This window comes from Phocoena sinus, chromosome 3, assembly GCF_008692025.1.
Source record: "Phocoena sinus isolate mPhoSin1 chromosome 3, mPhoSin1.pri, whole genome shotgun sequence".
Taxonomy (NCBI): Eukaryota; Metazoa; Chordata; class Mammalia; order Artiodactyla; family Phocoenidae; genus Phocoena; species Phocoena sinus.
Genome location: NC_045765.1, coordinates 38,482,153 through 38,501,469, shown reverse-complemented (window position 1 = coordinate 38,501,469; position 19,317 = coordinate 38,482,153). Strand labels below are relative to the sequence as shown.

Genomic DNA, 19,317 nt, shown 5'->3' with positions numbered 1-19,317 from the left:
CATCACATTTGCCACATTTTTCTGGTCAAAGCAAGTCACAAGGCAAGTCCAGATTCAAGGGGAGATGAACTAGATACTACTTTTTAAGGGGAGGATCAGCTTGAATATATAGGTTGAAATGAATCATTAGTAGCTGTCTTTTCAGATAATCTGCCACACATGCTTCAGTATGAAAAGATAGAGGAAGAAAGTAGAATTTCCAGTGAGATCTGGTGCTATAGAGGAAGTCTATCCTACAGGAGATGTAGTAGTTGAAATTTACTGCCAGAACTGTGAGGCTGAGGCAGGGAGAAGAAATACCCTCATCTCTCTCTTCCTGCTGCCTAATTTCTTGCTAGTAAAAGGGAGCCTGGTTTACACAGTTCTCAGAGGTGAACCCTACCTCTCCAGAAGCAGGTCAGAAAAGGCCATTGAATAGGTTGGGGATGGGAGAGCCGTTGAAGAGAAGCAGCATATTTTTTATTATCCATTTTTCATATTAGAATATGTTTCATCAAGGGAAGGAAGCATTTATCCTGATCACATCTGATTCCCTGGGTATAGCAAGTGCCTGGCACTTTCCAGGTACTCAATAAAATGTGTTGAATGAATTGTTCAGTTATCTGAGAGTCATAAACTTGACGGTCCTTGTTTCTGATACTGCAGAGGAAACACCTGAAAGATGGCAAGATAGAGGTTAATGAGAAATGAAACCAGCTTGGTCCTAAGGCCATAGCTTCACTTTGGGGCTAGTTATCGTATAAAGCATGATGCAAATTTCCTAGAGACTGACATGGAGTGCTACTAGAATACTTATAGAGTCATAACAACCAATCTGACCTCCCTGGTGATTTTCTGAGCATTATTCTTTCCTCACTGGGTTCCCTGATGATGGGCTTAGATGCCCTGAATTGATTTATCTGTTTTCCTTAATGTAGCACCTGTAAGAAGCTGGAATTTATTTTTTTAATTGAGATATAATTCACATATCATAATAGTCTTTTAAAGTGTGAATTCAGTGATTTTTAGCATATTCACATCGCACTAATTCCTGAACATTATCATTAAACCCGTATTTGTTAGCAGTCACTTACCATCTCCCTGTCTTCCCAGTCCCTGGCAACCACTAATGTACTTTCTGTCTCTGTAGATTTGCCTACTGTGGACAATATATATAAATGGAATCATGTAATATGTGACATTTTGTGTCTGGCTTCTTACACTAAGCATGATGTTTTCAAGGTTCATTCATTTGTGGCATACATCAGTGCTTCATTTCTCTTTCATGGCTGAATATTACTCTTTTGTATGAATATACCATATTTTGTATATCCGTGCATCAGTTGATGCACATTCATTCTGCTTTTCAGTTACCTTGAATAAATAGTGCTAGGAACATTTGTGTACAAACTTTTGTGCAGACATATGTTAATTCTCTTGGGTATAAACCTAGGAGTGGAATTGCTGGGTCATATGATACTTCTATGTTTACTTTTTTTTTTTATGTTAACCTTTTTGAGAAACTGCCAGAGAGTTTTCCAAAGTGGCTGCACCACTATACATTCCTAACAGCAATGTATGAGGGTTCCAGTTTCTTCACATCCTCTTTAGAGCTTGATAATGGCCATTCTAGTAGGTGTGAAGTGCTACCTCATTGCGGTTTTGATTTGTGTTTCCCTGGTGGATAATGATGTTGAACATCTTTTTATGTGCTTATTTGCCATTTGTATATCTTTTTTGAAGAATTATGTATTCAAGTCCTTTGCCCATATTTTAATTGAATTTTTTGTCTTTGTTGTTAAGTTGTAAGACTTCTTTATATATTCTAGATACAAGTCCCTTATTAGATATATGATTTGCAAGTACTTTCTCTCATTTTTTTTCCCTTTAAAAATGGTTAATTTTATGTTAATTTCTTCACAATAAAATAAATAAATAAAGTTGTAAGGAAAAGATGTGGAGACATATCAACCAAAACAAAAACAAACAAAAAAAAGTCTACAATTTCAAAAAAGGGGTGGGGAGGTAGCAAGGGAGCAGGTTGATGTTAATCCTTACCACATTCACGGCAAGCTGTCTGAGCCTAGTGAAGCTACACTTCTCTACTCTAGGGTTATACCTGCCAACTGGAAATGTTACTGCAAGGGTTCTAAATATCTCACAAAGACTGGAATTCTAGAATTGCCTGGTATTTCCCCTTCCTGGCCATTTCATCATAAATTGGGGTCTCAAATTCAAGGGCCATAAATGAACCCAAATCTAGGATATATACTCTGGTTAAGTACCAAAAGTACCAAGTATACTCCCAGGGACAATGGATTTTGCTCAAAACTCCAGGACATTTAGCTGTTAAAAACTACAGCTCTCTGAATGATTCTAACACTCAAGGGATTTAAAGAACTCATACTACGCTAAGGCTGCTGCTGCCGCCACCAAGAAGCCTATGTGCGAGCACAGGTCACTATCCACACCACCCTTCCGCGGAGCCTGTGGAGCCCACCACTGCCAGGGTCCCGGGATCCAGGGACAACTCCCACAGGAGAACACACGGCGCGCCTCAGGCTGGTACAACGTCATGCTGGCCTCTGCGGCCGCAGGCTCGCCCCACACTCCGTGCCCCTCCCTCCCCCCCAGCCTGAGTGAGCCAGAGCCCCCGAATCAGCGGCTCCTTTAACCCCGTCCTGTCTGAGCGAAGAACAGACGCCCTCCGGCGACCTACACTTAGAGGCGGGACCAAATCTAAAGCTGAGCCCCTGAGAGCTGTGAGAACAAAGAAGAGAAAGGGAAATCTCTCCCAGCAGCCTCAGAAGCAGCGGATTAAAGCTCCACAATCAACTTGATGTACCCTGCATCTGTGGAATTCATGAATAGACAACGAATCATCCCAAATTGAGGAGGTGGACTTTGAGAGCAATATTTATGATTTTTTCCCCTTTCCCTCTTTTTGTGAGTGTGTTTGTGTATGCTTCTGTGTGAGATTTTGTCTCTATAGCTTTGCTTCCACCATTTGTCCTAGGGTTCTTTTTGTTTTCATTTAAAAAAAATTTTTTTTTCTTAATAATTATTTTTTATTTTAATAACTATTATATTTTATCTTTATTTTATTTTACTTTATCTTCTTTCTTTCTTTTTTCCTTCCTTCCCTCCTTCCTTCCTTCCTTCCTCCCGCCCTCCCTCCTTCCCTCGCTCCCTAACTCCTTTCTTTCTTTCTTTCTACTTTTTCTCCATTTTATTCTGAGCTGTGTGGATGAAATGCTCTTGGTGCTGCAGCGAGGAGTCAGTGCTTTGCCTCTGAGGTGGGAGAGTCAACTTCAGGACACTGGTCCACAAGAGACCTCCCAGCTCCACATAATATCAAATGGCGAAAATCTCCCAGAGATCTCCATCTCAACACCAGCATCCAGCTTCACTCAACGACCAGCAAGCTACAGTGCTGGACATCCTATGCCAAACAACTAGCAAGACAGGAACACAACCCCACCCATTAGCAGAGAGGCTGCCTAAAATCATTATAAGTCTACAGACACCCCAAAACACTCCACCAAACCTGGACCTGCCCACCAGAAAGACAAGATCCAGCCTCATCCACCAGAACACAGGCACTAGTCCTCTCCACCAGGAAGCCAACACAGCCCACTGAACCAACCTTAGCCACTGGGGACAGACACCAAAAACAACGGGAACTACGAGCCTGCAGCCTGCAAAAAGGAGACCCCCAAACACAGTAAGATAAGCAAAATGAGAAGACAGAAAAACACACAGCAGATGAAGGAGCAAGATAAAAACCCACCATACCTAACAAATGAAGAGGAAATAGGCTGTCTACCTGAAAAAGAATTCAGAATAATGATAGTAAAGATGATCCCAAACCTTGGAAATAGAATAGAGAAAATACAAGAAACATTTAACAAGGACCTAGAAGAACTAAAGATGAAACAAACAACGATGAACAACACAATAAATGAAATTAGAAATACTCTAGATGGGATCAATAGGAGAATAACTGAGGCAGAAGAACGGATAAGTGACCTGGAAGATAAAATAGTAGAACTAACTACTGCAGAGCAGAATAAAGAAAAAAGAATGAAAAGTACTGAGGACAGTCTCAGAGACGTCTGGAACAACATTAAATGCACCAACATTCGAATTATAGGGGTTCCAGAAGAAGAAGAGAAAAAGAAAGGGACTGGGAAGATATTTGAAGAGATTTTAGTTGAAAACTTCCCTAATATGGGAACGGAAATAGTTAATCAAGTCCAGGAAGCACAGAGAGTCCCATACAGGATAAATCCAAGGAGAAATACGCCAAGACATGTATTAATCAAACTGTCAAAAATTAAATAAAAAGAAAACATATTAAAAGCAGCAAGGAAAAAACAACAAATGACACCCAAGGGAATCCCCATAAGGTTAACAGCTGATCTTTCAGCAGAAACTCTGCAAGCCAGAAGGGACTGGCAGGACATATTTAAAGTGATGAAGGAGAAAAACCTACAACCAAGATTACTCTACCCAGCAAGGATCTCATTCAGATTTGATGGAGAAATTAAAACCTTTAGAGACAAGCAAAAGCTGAGAGAGTTCAGCACCACCAAACCAGCTTTACAACAAATGCTAAAGGAACTTCTCTAGGCAAGAAACACAAGAGAAGGAAAAGACCTACAATAACGAACCCAAAACAATTAAGAAAATGGGAATAGGGACATACATATTGATAATTACCTTAAAGGTAAATGGACTAAATTCTCCCACCAAAAGACACAGATTAGCTGAATGGATACAAATACAAGACCCATATATTTGCTTTCTACAAGAGACCCATTTCAGACCTAGAGACACATACAGACTGAAAGTAAAGGGAGGGAAAAAGATATTTCATGGAAATGGAAAACAAAAGAAAGCTGGAGGAACAATTCTCATGTCAGACAAAATAGACGTTAAAATAAAGACTATTACAAGAGACAAAGAAGGACACTACATAATGATCAAGGGATCGATCCAAGAAGAAGATATACCATTGTAAATTTTTATGCACCCATCATAAGAGCACCTTAATACATAAGGCAAATACTAACAGCCATAAAAGGGGAAATCGACAGTAACACATTCATAGTAGGGGACGTTAACACCCCATTTTCACCAATGGACAGATCATCCAAAATGAAAATAAATAAGGAAACACAAGCTTTAAATGATACATTAAACAAGATGGACTTAATTGATATTTATAGGACATTCCATCCAAAAACAACAGAATACACATTCTTCTCAAGTGCTCATGGAACATTCTCCAGGATAGATCATATCTTGGGTCACAAGTCAAGCCTTGGTAAATTTAAGAAAACTGAAATTGTTTCAAGTATCTTTTCTGACCACAATACTATGAGAGAAAATATCAATTACAGGAAAAGTTCTGTAAAAAATACAAACACATGGAGGCTAAACAATACACTACTTAATAACGAAGTGATCACTGAAGAAATCAAAGAGGAAACAAATGACAATGGAGACACGATGACACAAAATCTATGGGATGCAGCAAAAGCAGTTCTAAGAGGGAAGTTTATAGCAATACAATACTACCTTAAGAAACAGGAAACATCTCGAATAAACAACCTAACATTGCACCTAAAGCAATTAGAGAAAGAAGAACAAAAAACCCCCAAAGTTAGCAGAAGGAAAGAAATCATAAAAATCAGATCAGAAATAAATGAAAAAGAAATGAAGGAAACGATAGCAAAGATCAATAAACTAAAAGCTGGTTCTTTGAGAAGATAAACAAAGTTGATAAACCATTAGCCAGACTCATCAAGAAAAAAAGGGAGAAGACTCAAATCAATAGAATTAGAAATGTAGAAGGAGAAGTAACAACTGACACTGCAGAAATACAAAAGATCATGAGAGATTACTACAAGCAACTATATGCCAATAAAATGCACAACCTGGAAGAAATGGACAAATTCTTAGAAATGCACAACCTGCGAAGACTGAATCAGGAAGAAACAGAATATATGAACAGACCAATCACAAGCACTGAAATTGAAACTGTGATTAAAAATCTTCCAACAAACAAAAGCCCAGGACCAGATGGCTTCACAGGCGAATTCTATCAAACATTCAGAGAAGAGCTAACACCTATCCTTCTCAAACTCTTCCAAAATATAGCAGAGTGAGGAACACTCCCAAACTCATTCTACGAGGCCAACATCACCTTGATACCAAAACCAGACAAGGATGTCACAAAGAAAGAAAACTACAGGCCAATATCACTGATGAACATAGATGCAAAAATCCTCAACAAAATACTAGCAAACAGAATCCAACAGCACATTAAAAGGATCATACACCATGATCAAGTGGGGTTTTTTTCCAGGAATGCAAGGATTCTTTAATATATGCAAATCAATCAATGTGATAAACCTTATTAACAAATTGCAGGAGGAAAACCATATGATCATCTCAATAGACGCAGAGAAAGCTTTCAACAAAATTCAACAGCCATTTATGATAAAAACCCTCCAGAAAGTAGGCATAGAGGGAACTTTCCTCAACATAATAAAGGCCATATATGACAAACCCACAGCCAACATCGTCCTCAATGGTGAAAAAATGAAAGCATTTCCACTAAGATCAGCAACAAGAAAAGGTTGCCCACTCCCACCACTCTTATTCAACATAGTTTTGGCAGTTTTAGCCACAGCAATCAGAGAAGAAAAGGAAATAACAGGAATCCAAATCGGAAAAGAAGAAGTAAAGCTGTCACTGTTTGCAGATGACATGATACTATACATAGAGAATCCTAAAGATGCTACCAGAAAACTACTAGAGCTAATCAATGAATTTAGTAAAGTAGCAGGATTCAAAATTAATGCACAGAAATCTCTGTCATTCCTATACACTAATGATGAAAAATCTGAAACTGAAATGAAGGAAACACTCCCATTTACCATTGCAACATAAAGAATAAAATATCTAGGAATAAACCTACCTAAGAAGACAAAAGACCTGTATGCAGAAAATTATAAGACACTGATGAGAGAAATTAAAGATGATACAAATAGATGGAGAGATATACCATGTTCTTGATTGGAAGAATCAATATTGTGAAAATGACTGTATTACCCAAAGCAATTTACAGATTCAATGTAATCCCTATCAAACTACCACTGGCATTTTTCACAGAAGTAGAACAAAAATTTCACTATTTGTATGGAAACACAAAAGACCCCGAATAGCCAAAGCAATCTTGAGAAAGAAACATGGAGCTGGAGGAATCAGCCTCCCTGACTTTAGACTATACTACAAAGCTACAGTAATTAAGACAGTATGGTACTGGCACAAAAACAGAAAGATAGATCAATGGAACAGGATAGAAAGCCCAGAGATAAACCCACGCACATATGGTCACCTTATCTTTGATAAAGGAGGCAGGAATGTACAGTGGAGAAAGGACAGCCTCTTCAATAAGTGGTGATGGGAAAACTGGACAGGTACATGTAAAAGTATGAGATTAGATCACTCCCTAACACCATACATAAAAATAAGCTCAAAATGGATTAAAGACCTAAATGTAAGGCCAGAAACTATCAAACTCTTAGAGGAAATCATAGGCAGAACACTCTATGACATAAATCACAGCAAGATCCTTTTTGACCCACCTCCTGAAGAAATGGAAATAAAAACAAAAATAAACAAATGGGACCAAATGAAACTTCAAAGCTTTTGCACAGCAAAGGAAACCATAACCAAGACCAAAAGACAAACCTCAGAATGGGAGAAAATATTTGCAAATGAAGCAACTGACAAAGGATTAATCTCCAAAATTTATAAGCAGCTCATGCAGCTCAATAACAAAGAAACAAACAACCCAATCCAAAAATGGGCAGAAGACCTGAATAGACATTTCTCCAAAGAAGATATACAGAATGCCAACAAACCCATGAAAGAATGCTCAACATCATTAATCATTAGAGAAATGCAAATCAAAACTACAATGAGATATCATCTCACACCAGTCAGAATGGCCATCATCAAAAAATCTAGAAACAATAAATGCTGGAGAGGGTGTGGAGAAAAGGGAACCCTCTTGCACTGTTGGTGGGAATGTAAATTGATACAGCCACTGTGGAGAACAGTATGGAGTTTCCTTAAAAAACTACAAATAGAACTACCATATGACCTAGCAATCCCACTACTGGGCATGTACCATGATACAACCATATTCAGAAAGAGTCATGTACCAAAATGTTCATTGCAGCTCTATTTACAATAGCCTGGAGATGGAAACAACCTAAGTGTCCATCATCGGATGAATGGATAAAGAAGATGTGGCACATATATACAATGGAATATTACTCAGCCATAAAAAGAAACGAAATTGAGCTATTTGTAATGAGGTGGATAGACCTAGAGTCTGTCATACAGAGTGAAGTAAGTCAGAAAGAGAAAGACAAATACCATATGCTAACAGATATATACGGAATTTAAGGGAAAAAAATGTCATGAAGAGCCTAGGGGTAAGTCAGGAATAAAGCCACAGACCTACTAGAGAATGGACTTGAGGATATGGGGAGGGGGAAGTGTAAGCTGTGACAAAGCGAGAGAGAGGCATGGACCTATGCACACTACCAAAAGTAAGGTAGATAGCTAGTGGGAAGCAGCCGCATAGCACAGGGAGATCAGCTCGGTGCTTTGTGACCACCTGGAGGAGTGGGATAGGGAGGGTGGGAGGGAGGGAGACGCAAGAGGGAAGAGATATGGGAACATATGTATATATATAATTGATTCACTTTGTTATAAAGCAGAAACTAACACACCATTGTAAAGCAATTATACTCACTCCAATAAAGATGTAAAAAAAATTTAAAAAAAAATAAAAGAACTCATCCTCAGATATTTTACATATAGAAATAGTAAAAGCATAACTGAATTTCACTGCATTTTAAAAACACAGTTCAGGGGCTCGCCTGGTGGCTCAGTGGTTGAGAGTCCGCCTGCCGATGCATGGGACGCTGGTTCGTGCCCCGGTCCGGGAAGATCCCACATGCTGAGCCATCCCCGCTGAGCCTGCGCGTCTGGAGCCTTTGCTCCGCAACGGGAGAGGCCACAACAGTGAGAGGCCCGCGTACAGAAAAAACAAACAAACAAACAAAAAACACAGTTCATTTCCAATTCTACCATGCAGCTGAACAGGCTGTGGCTTCAGTGATGCCTGTGGTCCCTAGGATTAGAGGACTCCCGGTCCCGGGAGTGCCGGGCCCTTTTATGCCTGTGGGATTTATCTTGACTCCTACTTCTACTTCTGTGACTACGCCCCTCAGAGCGCCCACTGTGCCGGCTGCAATGTGCGTCTGAGCTTCGACCTCTGTCTCTATCTCTGTTCTTGTCTTCTCTCTCTTCCCTCCTGCTTGATGACTTGTGTTCGTGCTTGGGCTTCTCCTTCCTCGGCTCCCTCTCTCGGTCCTCTGTTCCACCATGGCAGGTCGTCCTGATCTCAGGGGAGCTGGGCTGGGGCTTCCACACCTCCCTGGACTCTGACTTCTGACCCCTCTCTGATTTCTTGCCACTGTGCTTTTTAGAGACAGGGTCATCCTTTTCCTTTATCATTTTGCATCTGGGTGATGAAGAGGAGGCTGGCTGCTCTGCCTGTACCTCCTGGTCAGTCTTCTCTTTTTCTTCTCTTCTTTTCTTCCTTTCCTTTCTGTCTTTTTTGTGTTTTCTGGTGGGTTTGCCATGTTCAGAGCCCTCAGATGAACTCAGTGAGGGAGTGTGAGCCCCGCAGCCCCCTCTTCTGCAGCTCTTTGGTCACATCATCCATTTCTTCTGAGTCCTTAGGAGCCCGATAGTTAGACACATGATCTACTCGGATAGTTCTTCCTTTGATCTTGATCCCATTAAAATTGTCAACAGCCAGAATTGTGCTCCTCTGGTCTTCATAGCAGAGGAAACAGAATCCTTTGGATTTCCCAGTCTTCTTGTCCCGTACCAAAACAATGTTAACAATTTCGCCATATTGTGAGAACACACAGATGATGTCCCCCTCAGTCAGCTCGTAAGGAAGCCCTCCCAAGAAGATCCAGGCGCTGTCCTTGCACTCGGAGTGCCAAGACACCTTCTCCGCTACCCCCAGCTGGACCTCATGCTCATTCAGCTCGTTGATCAGCTTTAGTTAAAGGGTTCATCTCTGTGGGTTCACACTCAGAAGCTAGAAACCAACTTCACGCTCAGAACCTAGGAAGCGGCTTCCGGGAGAAGACGTCTGACGCATGCGCAGCCCCGGTGCTGCGCGCGCATTTCTTTCTCGCATTTTGTACGTTGTCTTTGTCACTTAAAAAAAAATATATTTAGGGACTTCCCTGGTGGCGCAGTGCGTAAGAATCTGCCTGACGGGCTTCCCTGGTGGCGCAGTGGTTGAGAGTCCGCCTGCCGATGCAGGGGACACAGTTCGTGCCCGGGTCCGGGAAAATCCCACATGCCGCGGAGCGGCTGGGCCCATGAGCCATGACCACTGAACCTGCGCGTCCGGAGCCTGTGCTCCACAATGGGAGAGGCCACAGTACCGCAAAAAAAAAAAGAATCTGCCTGCCAATACAGGGGACATGGGTTCGAGCCCTAGTCCGGAAGATCCCACAGGCCACAGAGCAACTAAGCCCGTGTGCCACAACTACTGAGCCTGTGCTCTAGAGTCAGCGAGCCACGACTACGGAGCCCGTGTGCCACAAATACTGAAGGCTGCACACCTAGAGCTCATGCTCCACAATAAGAGAAGCCACTGCAATGAGAAGCCTGTGCACCACAACAAAAGAGTAGCCCCCGCACGACACAACTAGAGAAAGTCTGCACTCAGCAATGAAGACCCAACGCAACCAAAAATAAATAAAATTTAAAAATTAAAAAAAATCTTATTTATTTATAATAATGATTTAAGACCAGTCAATTGAGTCCTTTTTTTAAACTTTATTTATTTTTGGCTGCGTTGGGTCTTCATTGCTGCACGCAGGCTATCTCTAGTTGCGATAAGCTCTTGGTTGCGGTGCATGGGCCCTAGGCCCACGGGCTTCAGTAGTTGAAGCATGCGGGCTCAGTAGTTGTGGCTCACGGGGCCTAGAGCACGCGGGCTTCAGTAGTTGTGGTGTGTGGGCTCAGTAGTTGCGGCGCAGGGGCTCTAGGGTGTGTGGGCTTCCATAGTTGTGGCTCATGGTCTCTAGAGCACAGGCTCAGTAGTTGTGGCACATGGGCTTAGTTGCTCTGTGGCATATGGGATCTTCCCAGACCAGGGATCGAACCCATGTCTCCTGCATTGGCAGGCGGATTCTTAACCACTGCGCCACCAGGGAAGTCCGTATTTATTTATTTATTTATTTAGGCTGCACCGAGTCTTAGTTGTGTCATGTGGGATCTTCACTGAGGCATGTGGGATCCTTAGTTGTGGCATGCAGGGTCTTTTAGTTGTGTCATGCGGACTTCTTAGACTTCTAATTAGTCATGCAGACTAATTAGTTTTGGCATGCAGACTCTTTATTTGTGGCGTGCATGTGGGATCTAGTCCCCTGACCAGGGATTGAACCTGGGCCCCCTGCATTGGGAGCTCAAAGTCTTACCCACTGGACCACCAGAGAAGTCCCTCACTTTCTTGATAATGTCCTCTGAAGCACAACATTTTAAAATTTTGATCAAGTCCAATTTATTAATTTTTTTTCTTTGGTTACTTGTCCTTTTGGTGCTGTACCTAAATACTGCATATTCCAAGGTCACAGAGATCTACCTCTATATTTTCTTCTAAGAGTTTTGTAGTTTTAGTTCTTAGATTCAGGTCCTTGATCCATTTTCAGTTAATTTTTGTATATGGTGTGAATTTCATTCTTTGCTTGTGAATATCCAGTTGTCCCAGCACCATTTGTTGAAAAGATTATTCTTTTCCCAATGAATTATTTTAGTTGATTGATGATAACTGTCAGAAGTTATTCCTAATGTCAATAATAATGACTAGAATTATTGCTGGCTCTTATTTTCCATGAAGAATTTTTGTCTCCTTCAATTTGGGTACTTTTGTTTCAGAGGTCATTCCAGTATCTCAGACTTGTATTCTTTTTTTTCCCCCCATATCTACCTTTTAATTTTTTTTTTTTTAACATCTTTATTGGGGTACAATTGCTCCACAATGGTGTGTTAGTTTCTGCTTTATAACAAAGTGAATCAGCTATACATACACATATGTTCCCACATGTCTTCCCTCTTGCGTCTCCCTCCCTCCCACTCTCCCCATCCCACCCCTCCAGGCTGCCACAAAGCACCGAGCTAATATCCCCGTGCCTTGCGGCTGCTTCCCCCCAGCTATCTACCTTACTACGTTTGTTAGTGTGTATATGTCCATGACTCTCTCTCGCCCTGTCAAAACTCACCCCTCCCCCTCCCCATACCCTCAAGTCCGTTCTCCAGTAGGTCTGCGTCTTTATTCCTATCTTACCCCTAGGTTCTTCATGACATTTTTTTCCCTTAAATTCCATATATATGTGTTAGCATATGGTATTTGTCTTTTTCTTTCTGACTTACTTCACTCTGTATGACAGACTCTAGGTCTATCCATCTCATTACAAATAGCTCAATTTCATTTCTTTTTAAGGCTGAGTAATATTCCATTGTGTATATGTGCCACATCTTCTTTATCCATTCATCTGATGATGGGCGCTTAGGTTGTTTCCATGTCCTGGCTATTGTAAATAGAGCTGCAATGAACATTTTGGTACATGACTCTTTTAGAATTTTGGTTTTCTCAGGGTATATGCCAAGTAGTGGGATTGCTGGGTCATATGGTAATTCTATTTATAGTTTTTTAAGGAAGCTCCATACTGTTCTCCACAGTGGCTGAACCAATTCACATTCCCACCAGCAGTGCAAGAGTGTCCCCTTTTCTCCACACCCTCTCCAGCATTTATTGTTTCTAGATTTTTTGATGATGGCCATTCTGACTGGTGTGAGATGATATCTCATTGTAGTTTTGATTTGCATTTCTCAAATGATTAATGATGTTGAGCATTCTTTCATGTGTTTGTTGGCATTCTGTATATCTTCTTTGGAGAAATGTCTATTTAGGTCTTCTGCCCATTTTTGGATGGGGTTGTTTGTTCTTTTGTTATTGAGCTGCATGAGCTGCTTGTAAATTTTGGAGATTAATCCTTTGTCAGTTGCTTCATTTGCAAATGTTTTCTCCCATTCTGAGGGTTGTCTTTTGGTCTTGGTTATGGTTTCCTTTGCTGTGCAAAAGCTTTGAAGTTTCATTAGGTCCCATTTGTTTATTTTTGTTTTTATTTCCATTACTCTAGGAGGTGGGTCAGAAAGGATCTTGCTGTGATTTATGTCATAGAGTGTTCTTCCTATGTTTTCTTCTAAGAGTTTGATAGTTTCTGGCCTTACATTTAGGTCTTTAATCCATTTTGAGCTTATTTTTGTGTATGGTGTTAGGGAGTGATCTAATCTCATACTTTTACATGTACCTGTCCAGTTTTCCCAGCACCATTTATTGAAGAGGCTGTCCTTTCTCCACTGTACATTCCTGCCTCCTTTATCAAAGATAAGGTGTCCATATGTGCGTGGGTTTATCTCTGGGCTTTCTATCCTGTTCCACTGATCTATCTTTCTGTTTTTGTGCCAGTACCATACTGTCTTGATTACTGTTGCTTTGTAATATAGTCTGAAGTCAGGGAGCCTTATTCCTCCAGCTCCTTTTTTCGTTCTCAAGATTGCTTTGGCTATTCGGGGTCTTTTGTGTTTCCATACAAATTGCGAAATTTTTTGTTCTAGTTCTGTGAAAAATGCCAGTGGTAGTTTGATAGGGATTGCATTGAATCTGTAGATTGCTTTGGGTAGTAGAGTCATTTTCACAATGTTGATTCTTCCCATCCAAGAACATGGTATATCTCTCCATCTATTTGTATCATCTTTAATTTCTTTCATCAGTGTCTTATAATTTTCTGCATACAGGTCTTTCGTATCCTTAGGTAGGTTTATTCCTAGATATTTTATTCTTTTTGTTGCAATGGTAAATGCGAGTGTTTTCTTGATTTCACTTTCAGATTTTTCATCATTAGTATATAGGAATGCCAGAGATTTCTGTGCATTAATTTTGTATCCTGCTACTTTACCAAATTCATTGATTAGCTCTAGTAGTTTTCTGGTAGCATCTTTAGGATTCTCTATGTATAGTATCATGTCATCTGCAAACAGTGACAGCTTTACTTCTTCTTTTCCGATTTGGATTCCTTTTATTTCCTTTTCTTCTCTGATTGCTGTGGCTAAAACTTCCAAAACTATGTTGAATAAGAGTGGTGAGAGTGGGCAACCTTGTCTTGTTCCTGATCTTAGTGGAAATGCTTTCAGTTTTTCACCATTGAGGATGATGTTTGCTGTGGGCTTGTCATATATGGCTTTTATTATGTTTAGGAAAGTTCCCTCTATGCCTACTTTCTGGAGGGTTTTTATCATAAATGGGTGTTGAATTTTGTCGAAAGCTTTCTCTGCATCTATTGAGATGATCATATGGTTTTTCTCCTTCAATTTGTTAATATGGTTTATCACATTGATAGATTTGCGTATATTGAAGAATCCTTGCATTCCTGGAATAAACCCCACTTGATCATGGTGTATGATCCTTTTAATGTGCTGTTGGATTCTGTTTGCTAGTATTTTGTTGAGGATTTTTGCATCTATGTTCATCAGTGATATTGGCCTGTAGTTTTCTTTCTTTGTGACATCCTTGTCTGGTTTTGGTATCAAGGTGATGGTGGCTTCGTAGAAGGAATTTGGGAGTGTTCCTCCCTCTGCTATATTTTGGAAGAGTTTGAGAAGGATAGGTGTTAGCTCTTCTCTAAACGTTTGATAGAATTCACCTGTGAAGCCATCTGGTCCTGGGCTTTTGTTTGTTGGAAGGTTTTTAATCACAGTTTCAATTTCAGTGCTTGTGATTGGTCTGTTCATATTTTCTATTTCTTCCTGATTCAGTCTTGGCAGGTTGTGCATTTCTAAGAATTTGTCCATTTCTTCCAGATTGTCCATTTTATTGGCATAGAGTTGCTTGTAGTAATCTCTCATGATTTTTATTTCTGCAGTGTCAGTTGTTACTTCTCCTTTTTCATTTCTAATTCTATTGATTTGAGTCTTCTCCCTTTTTTTCTTGATGAGTCTGGCTAGTGGTTTATCTATTTTGTTTATCTTCTCAAAGAACCAGCTTTTAGTTTTATTGATCTTTGCTATTGTTTCCTTCATTTCTTTTTCATTTATTTCTGATCTGATTTTTATGATTTCTTTCCTTCTGCTAGCTTTGGGGTTTTTTTGTTCTTCTTTCTCTAATTGCTTGAGGTGCAAGGTTAGGTTGTTTATTCGAGATGTTTCCTGCTTCTTAAGGTGGGCTTGTATTGCTATAAACTTCCCCCTTAGAACTGCTTTTGCTGCATCCCATAGGTTTTGGGTCGTTGTGTCTCCATTGTCATTTGTTTCTAGGTATTTTTTGATTTCCCCTTTGATTTCTTCAGTGATCACTTCATTATTAAGTAGTGTATTGTTTAGCCTCCACGTGTTTGTATTTTTTAAAGATCTTTTCCTGTAATTGATATCTAGTCTCATGGCGTTGTGGTCGGAAAAGATACTTGATACAATTTCAGTTTTCTTAAATTTACCAAGGCTTGATTTGTGACCCAAGATATGATCTATCCTGGAGAATGTTCCATGAGCACTTGAGAAAAATGTGTATTCTGTTGTTTTTGGATGGAGTGTCCTATAAATATCAATTAAGTCCATCTTGTTTAATGTATCATTTAAAGCTTGTGTTTCCTTATTTATTTTCATTTTGGATGATCTGTCCATGGGTGAAAGTGGGGTGTTAAAGTCCCCTACTATGAATGTGTTACTGTTGATCTCCCCTTTTATGGTTGTTAGTATTTGCCTTATGTATTGAGGTGCTCCTATGTTGGGTGCATAAATATTTACAATTGTTATATCTTCTTCTTGGATCGATCCCTTGATCATTATGTAGTGTCCTTCTTTGTCCCTTTTAATAGTCCTTATTTTAAAGTCTATTTTGTCTGATATGAGAATTGCTACTCCAGCTTTCTTTTGGTTTCCATTTGCATGGAATATCTTTTTCCATCCCCTTACTTTCAGTCTGTATGTGTCTCTAGTTCTGAAGTGGGTCTCTTGTAGACAACATATATAAGGGTCTTGTTTTTGTATCCATTCAGCCAATCTGTGTCTTTTGGTGGGAGCATTTAGTCCATTTACATTTAAGGTAATTATCAATATGTATGTTCCTATTTCCATTTTATATATTGTTTTGGGTTCGCTACTATAGGTCATTTCCTTCTCTTGTGTTTCGTGTCTAGAGAAGTTCCTTTAGCATTTGTTGTAAAGCTGGTTTGGTGGTGCTGAACTCTCTCAGCTTTTGCTTGTCTGTAAAGGTTTTAATTTCTCCATCAAATGTGAATGAGATCCTTGCTGGGTAGAGTAGTCTTGGTTGCAGGCTATTCTCCTTCATCACTTTCAGTATGTCCTGCCACTCCCTTCTGGCTTGTAGGGTTTCTGCTGAGAGATCAGCTGTTAACCTTATGGGGATTCCCTTGTGTGTTATTTGTTGTTTTTCCCTTGCTGCTTTTAATATGCTTTCTTTGTATTTAATTTTTGACAGTTTGATTAATATGTGTCTTGGCGTGTTTCTCCTTGTATTTATCCTGTATGGGACCCTCTGTGCTTCCTGGACTTGATTAACTATTTCCTTTCCCATATTAGGGAAGTTTTCAACTATAATCTCTTCAAATATTTTCTCAGTCCCTTTCTTTCTTTCTTCTTCTTCTGGAACCCCTATAATTCGAATGTTGGTGCGTTTCATGTTGTCCCAGAGGTCTCTGAGACTGTCCTCAGTTCTTTTCATTCTTTTTTCTTTATTCTGCTCTGCAGTAGTTATTTCCACTACTTTATCTTCCAGGTCACTTATCCGTTCTTCTGCCTCAGTTATTCTGCTATTGATCCTATCTAGAGTGATTTTAATTTCATTTATTGCATTGTTCATCGTTGCTTGTTTCATCTTTAGTTCTTGTAGGTCCTTGTTAACTGTTTCTTGCATTTTGTCCATTCTACTTCCAAGATTTCGGATCATCCTTACTATCATTATTCTGAATTCTTTTTCAGGTAGATTGCCTATTTCCTCTTCATTTGTTAGGTCTGGTGGGTTTTTATCTTGCTCCTTCATCTGCTGTGTGTTTTTCTGTCTTCTCATTTTGCTTATCTTACTGTGTTTGGGGTCTCCTTCTTGCAGGCTGCACTTTCGTAGTTCCCGTTGTTTTTGATGTCTGTCTCCAGTGGCTAAGGTTGTTTCAGTGGGTTGTGTAGGCTTCCTGGTGGAGGGGACTAGTGCCTGTGTTGTGCTGGATGAGGCTGGATCTTGCCTCTCTAGTGGGCAGGTTCACGTCTGGTGGTGTGTTTTGGGGTGTCTGTGGCCTTATTATGATTTTAGGCAGCCTCTCTGCTAATGGGTGGGGTTGTGTTCCTGTTTTGCTAGTTGTTTGGCATAGGTTGTCCAGCACTGTGGCTTGCTGGTCGTTGAGTGAAGCTGGGTGCTGGTGTTAAGATGGAGGTCTCTGGGATATTTCTACCGTTTAATATTATGTGGAGCTGGGAGGTCTCTTGTTGACCAGTGTCCTGAAGTTGGCTCTCCTACCTCAGAGGCAGAGCCCTGACTCCTGGCTGGAGCACCAAGAGCCTTTCACCCACACAGCTCAGAATAAAAGGGAGAAAAAGTAGGGAGAATTAGTAGAAGTATGAGTAAAGAAAGAAGGAAAGGAGGAAAGGAAGGAAGGAAGAAAGAAGCAAAGAAGGAAAGAAAGGAGGGAGGGAGGGAGGGAGGGAGGAAGGAAGGAAGGAGGGAAAGAAGGAAAAAAGACAGAAAGAAAGATGATACAGTAAAAATAAAATAAAGTATAATATAGTTATTGAATTAAAAAATATTTAGAAAAAAAAAAAAGGGACAGATAGAACCTTAGGACAAATGTTGGAAGCAAAGCTATACAGAGAAAATCTTACACAGAAGCATACACATACACCTTCACAAAAAGAGGTAAAGGGGGAAAAATCATAAATCCTGCTCCCTGAAACCACCTCCTCAATTTGGGGTGATTCGTTGTCTAAAGGAGGGAAGGAAGGAAGGAAAGAAAGAAAGAACGAAGGTAAAGTATAATAAAGTTATCACAATTAAACTTAATTATTAAGAAAAAGAATTTTTTAAAAAAAGTCATGGACGGATAGAGCCTTAGGACAAATGGTGGAAGCAAGAGTATACAGACAGGATCTCACACAGAAGCATACACGTACACATTCACAAAAAGAGGAAAAGGGAAAAAAATCATAGATCTCGCTCCTAAATTCCACCTCTTCAATTTGGGATCATTCCTTGTCTATTCAGGTATTCCACAGATGCAGGGTATATCAAGTTGATTGTGGAGCTTTAATCCGCTGCTTCTGTGGCTGCTGGGAGAGATTTCCCTTTCTCTTCTTTGTTCTCACAGCTCACAGGAGCTCAGCTTTTGATTTGGCCCTGCCTCTGCGTGTAGGTCGCTGGAGGGCGTCTGTTTTTTCGCTCAGACAGGACGGGGTTAAAGGAGCCGCTGATTCGGGAGCTCCGGCTCACTCAGGCCGGGGGTTGGGGGATGGGGGTAGGAGGGGCACTACGTGCGGGGCGGGCCTGCAGCTGCAGAGGCAGCGTGACGTTGCGGCAGAGGCCGGCGTGATGTTGCACCAGCCTGAGACCCGCTGTGCGTACTCCCGGGGAAGTTGTCCCTGGATCCCGGGAACCTGGCAGTGGCGGGCTGCACAGGCTCCGCGGAAGAGGGGTGTGGAGAGTGACCTGTGCTCGCACACAGGCCCTTGGTGGCGGCAGCAGCAGCCTTAGCGTCTCCCGCCCGTCTCTGGGGTCCGCGGTTTTAGCCGCGGCTCGCGCCCGTCTCTGGGGTTTGCGCTTTCAGCCGCGGCTCGCGCCCGTCTCGGGGGCTCGCGCCCTCAGCCGCGGCTCGCGCCCGTCTCTGGGGTTCGCGCTTTTAGCCGCGGCTCGCGCCCTTCTCTGGAGATCCTTTAAGTAGCGCTCTTAAACCCCTCTCCTCGCGCACCAGGAAACAAAGAGGGAAGAAAAAGTCTCTTGCCTCTTCGGCAGGTGCAGGCTTTTCCCCGAACTCCCTCCCGGCTAGTCGTGGTGCACTAACCCCTTCAGGCTATGTTCAAGCCGCCAACCCCAGTCCTCTCCCTGAGCTCCGTCCAAAACCAGAACCCGAGCCTCAGCTCGCAGCCCCGCCCGCCCCGGCG

The 19,317-nt window shown here is 41.2% G+C and overlaps 1 protein-coding gene across 1 annotated transcript; it reads right to left on the bottom strand.

The window, feature by feature from the left end:
* Nucleotides 1–9,152: 9,152 nt before the first annotated feature.
* On the bottom strand, nt 9,153–10,285 carry LOC116751009 (RNA-binding motif protein, X-linked 2-like). The gene is given in 4 exon segments (XM_032626500.1): nt 9,153–9,335; nt 9,337–9,762; nt 9,764–10,141; nt 10,196–10,285. Coding segments are annotated over 4 exon segments (1,077 nt in total).
* Nucleotides 10,286–19,317: the final 9,032 nt, after the last annotated feature.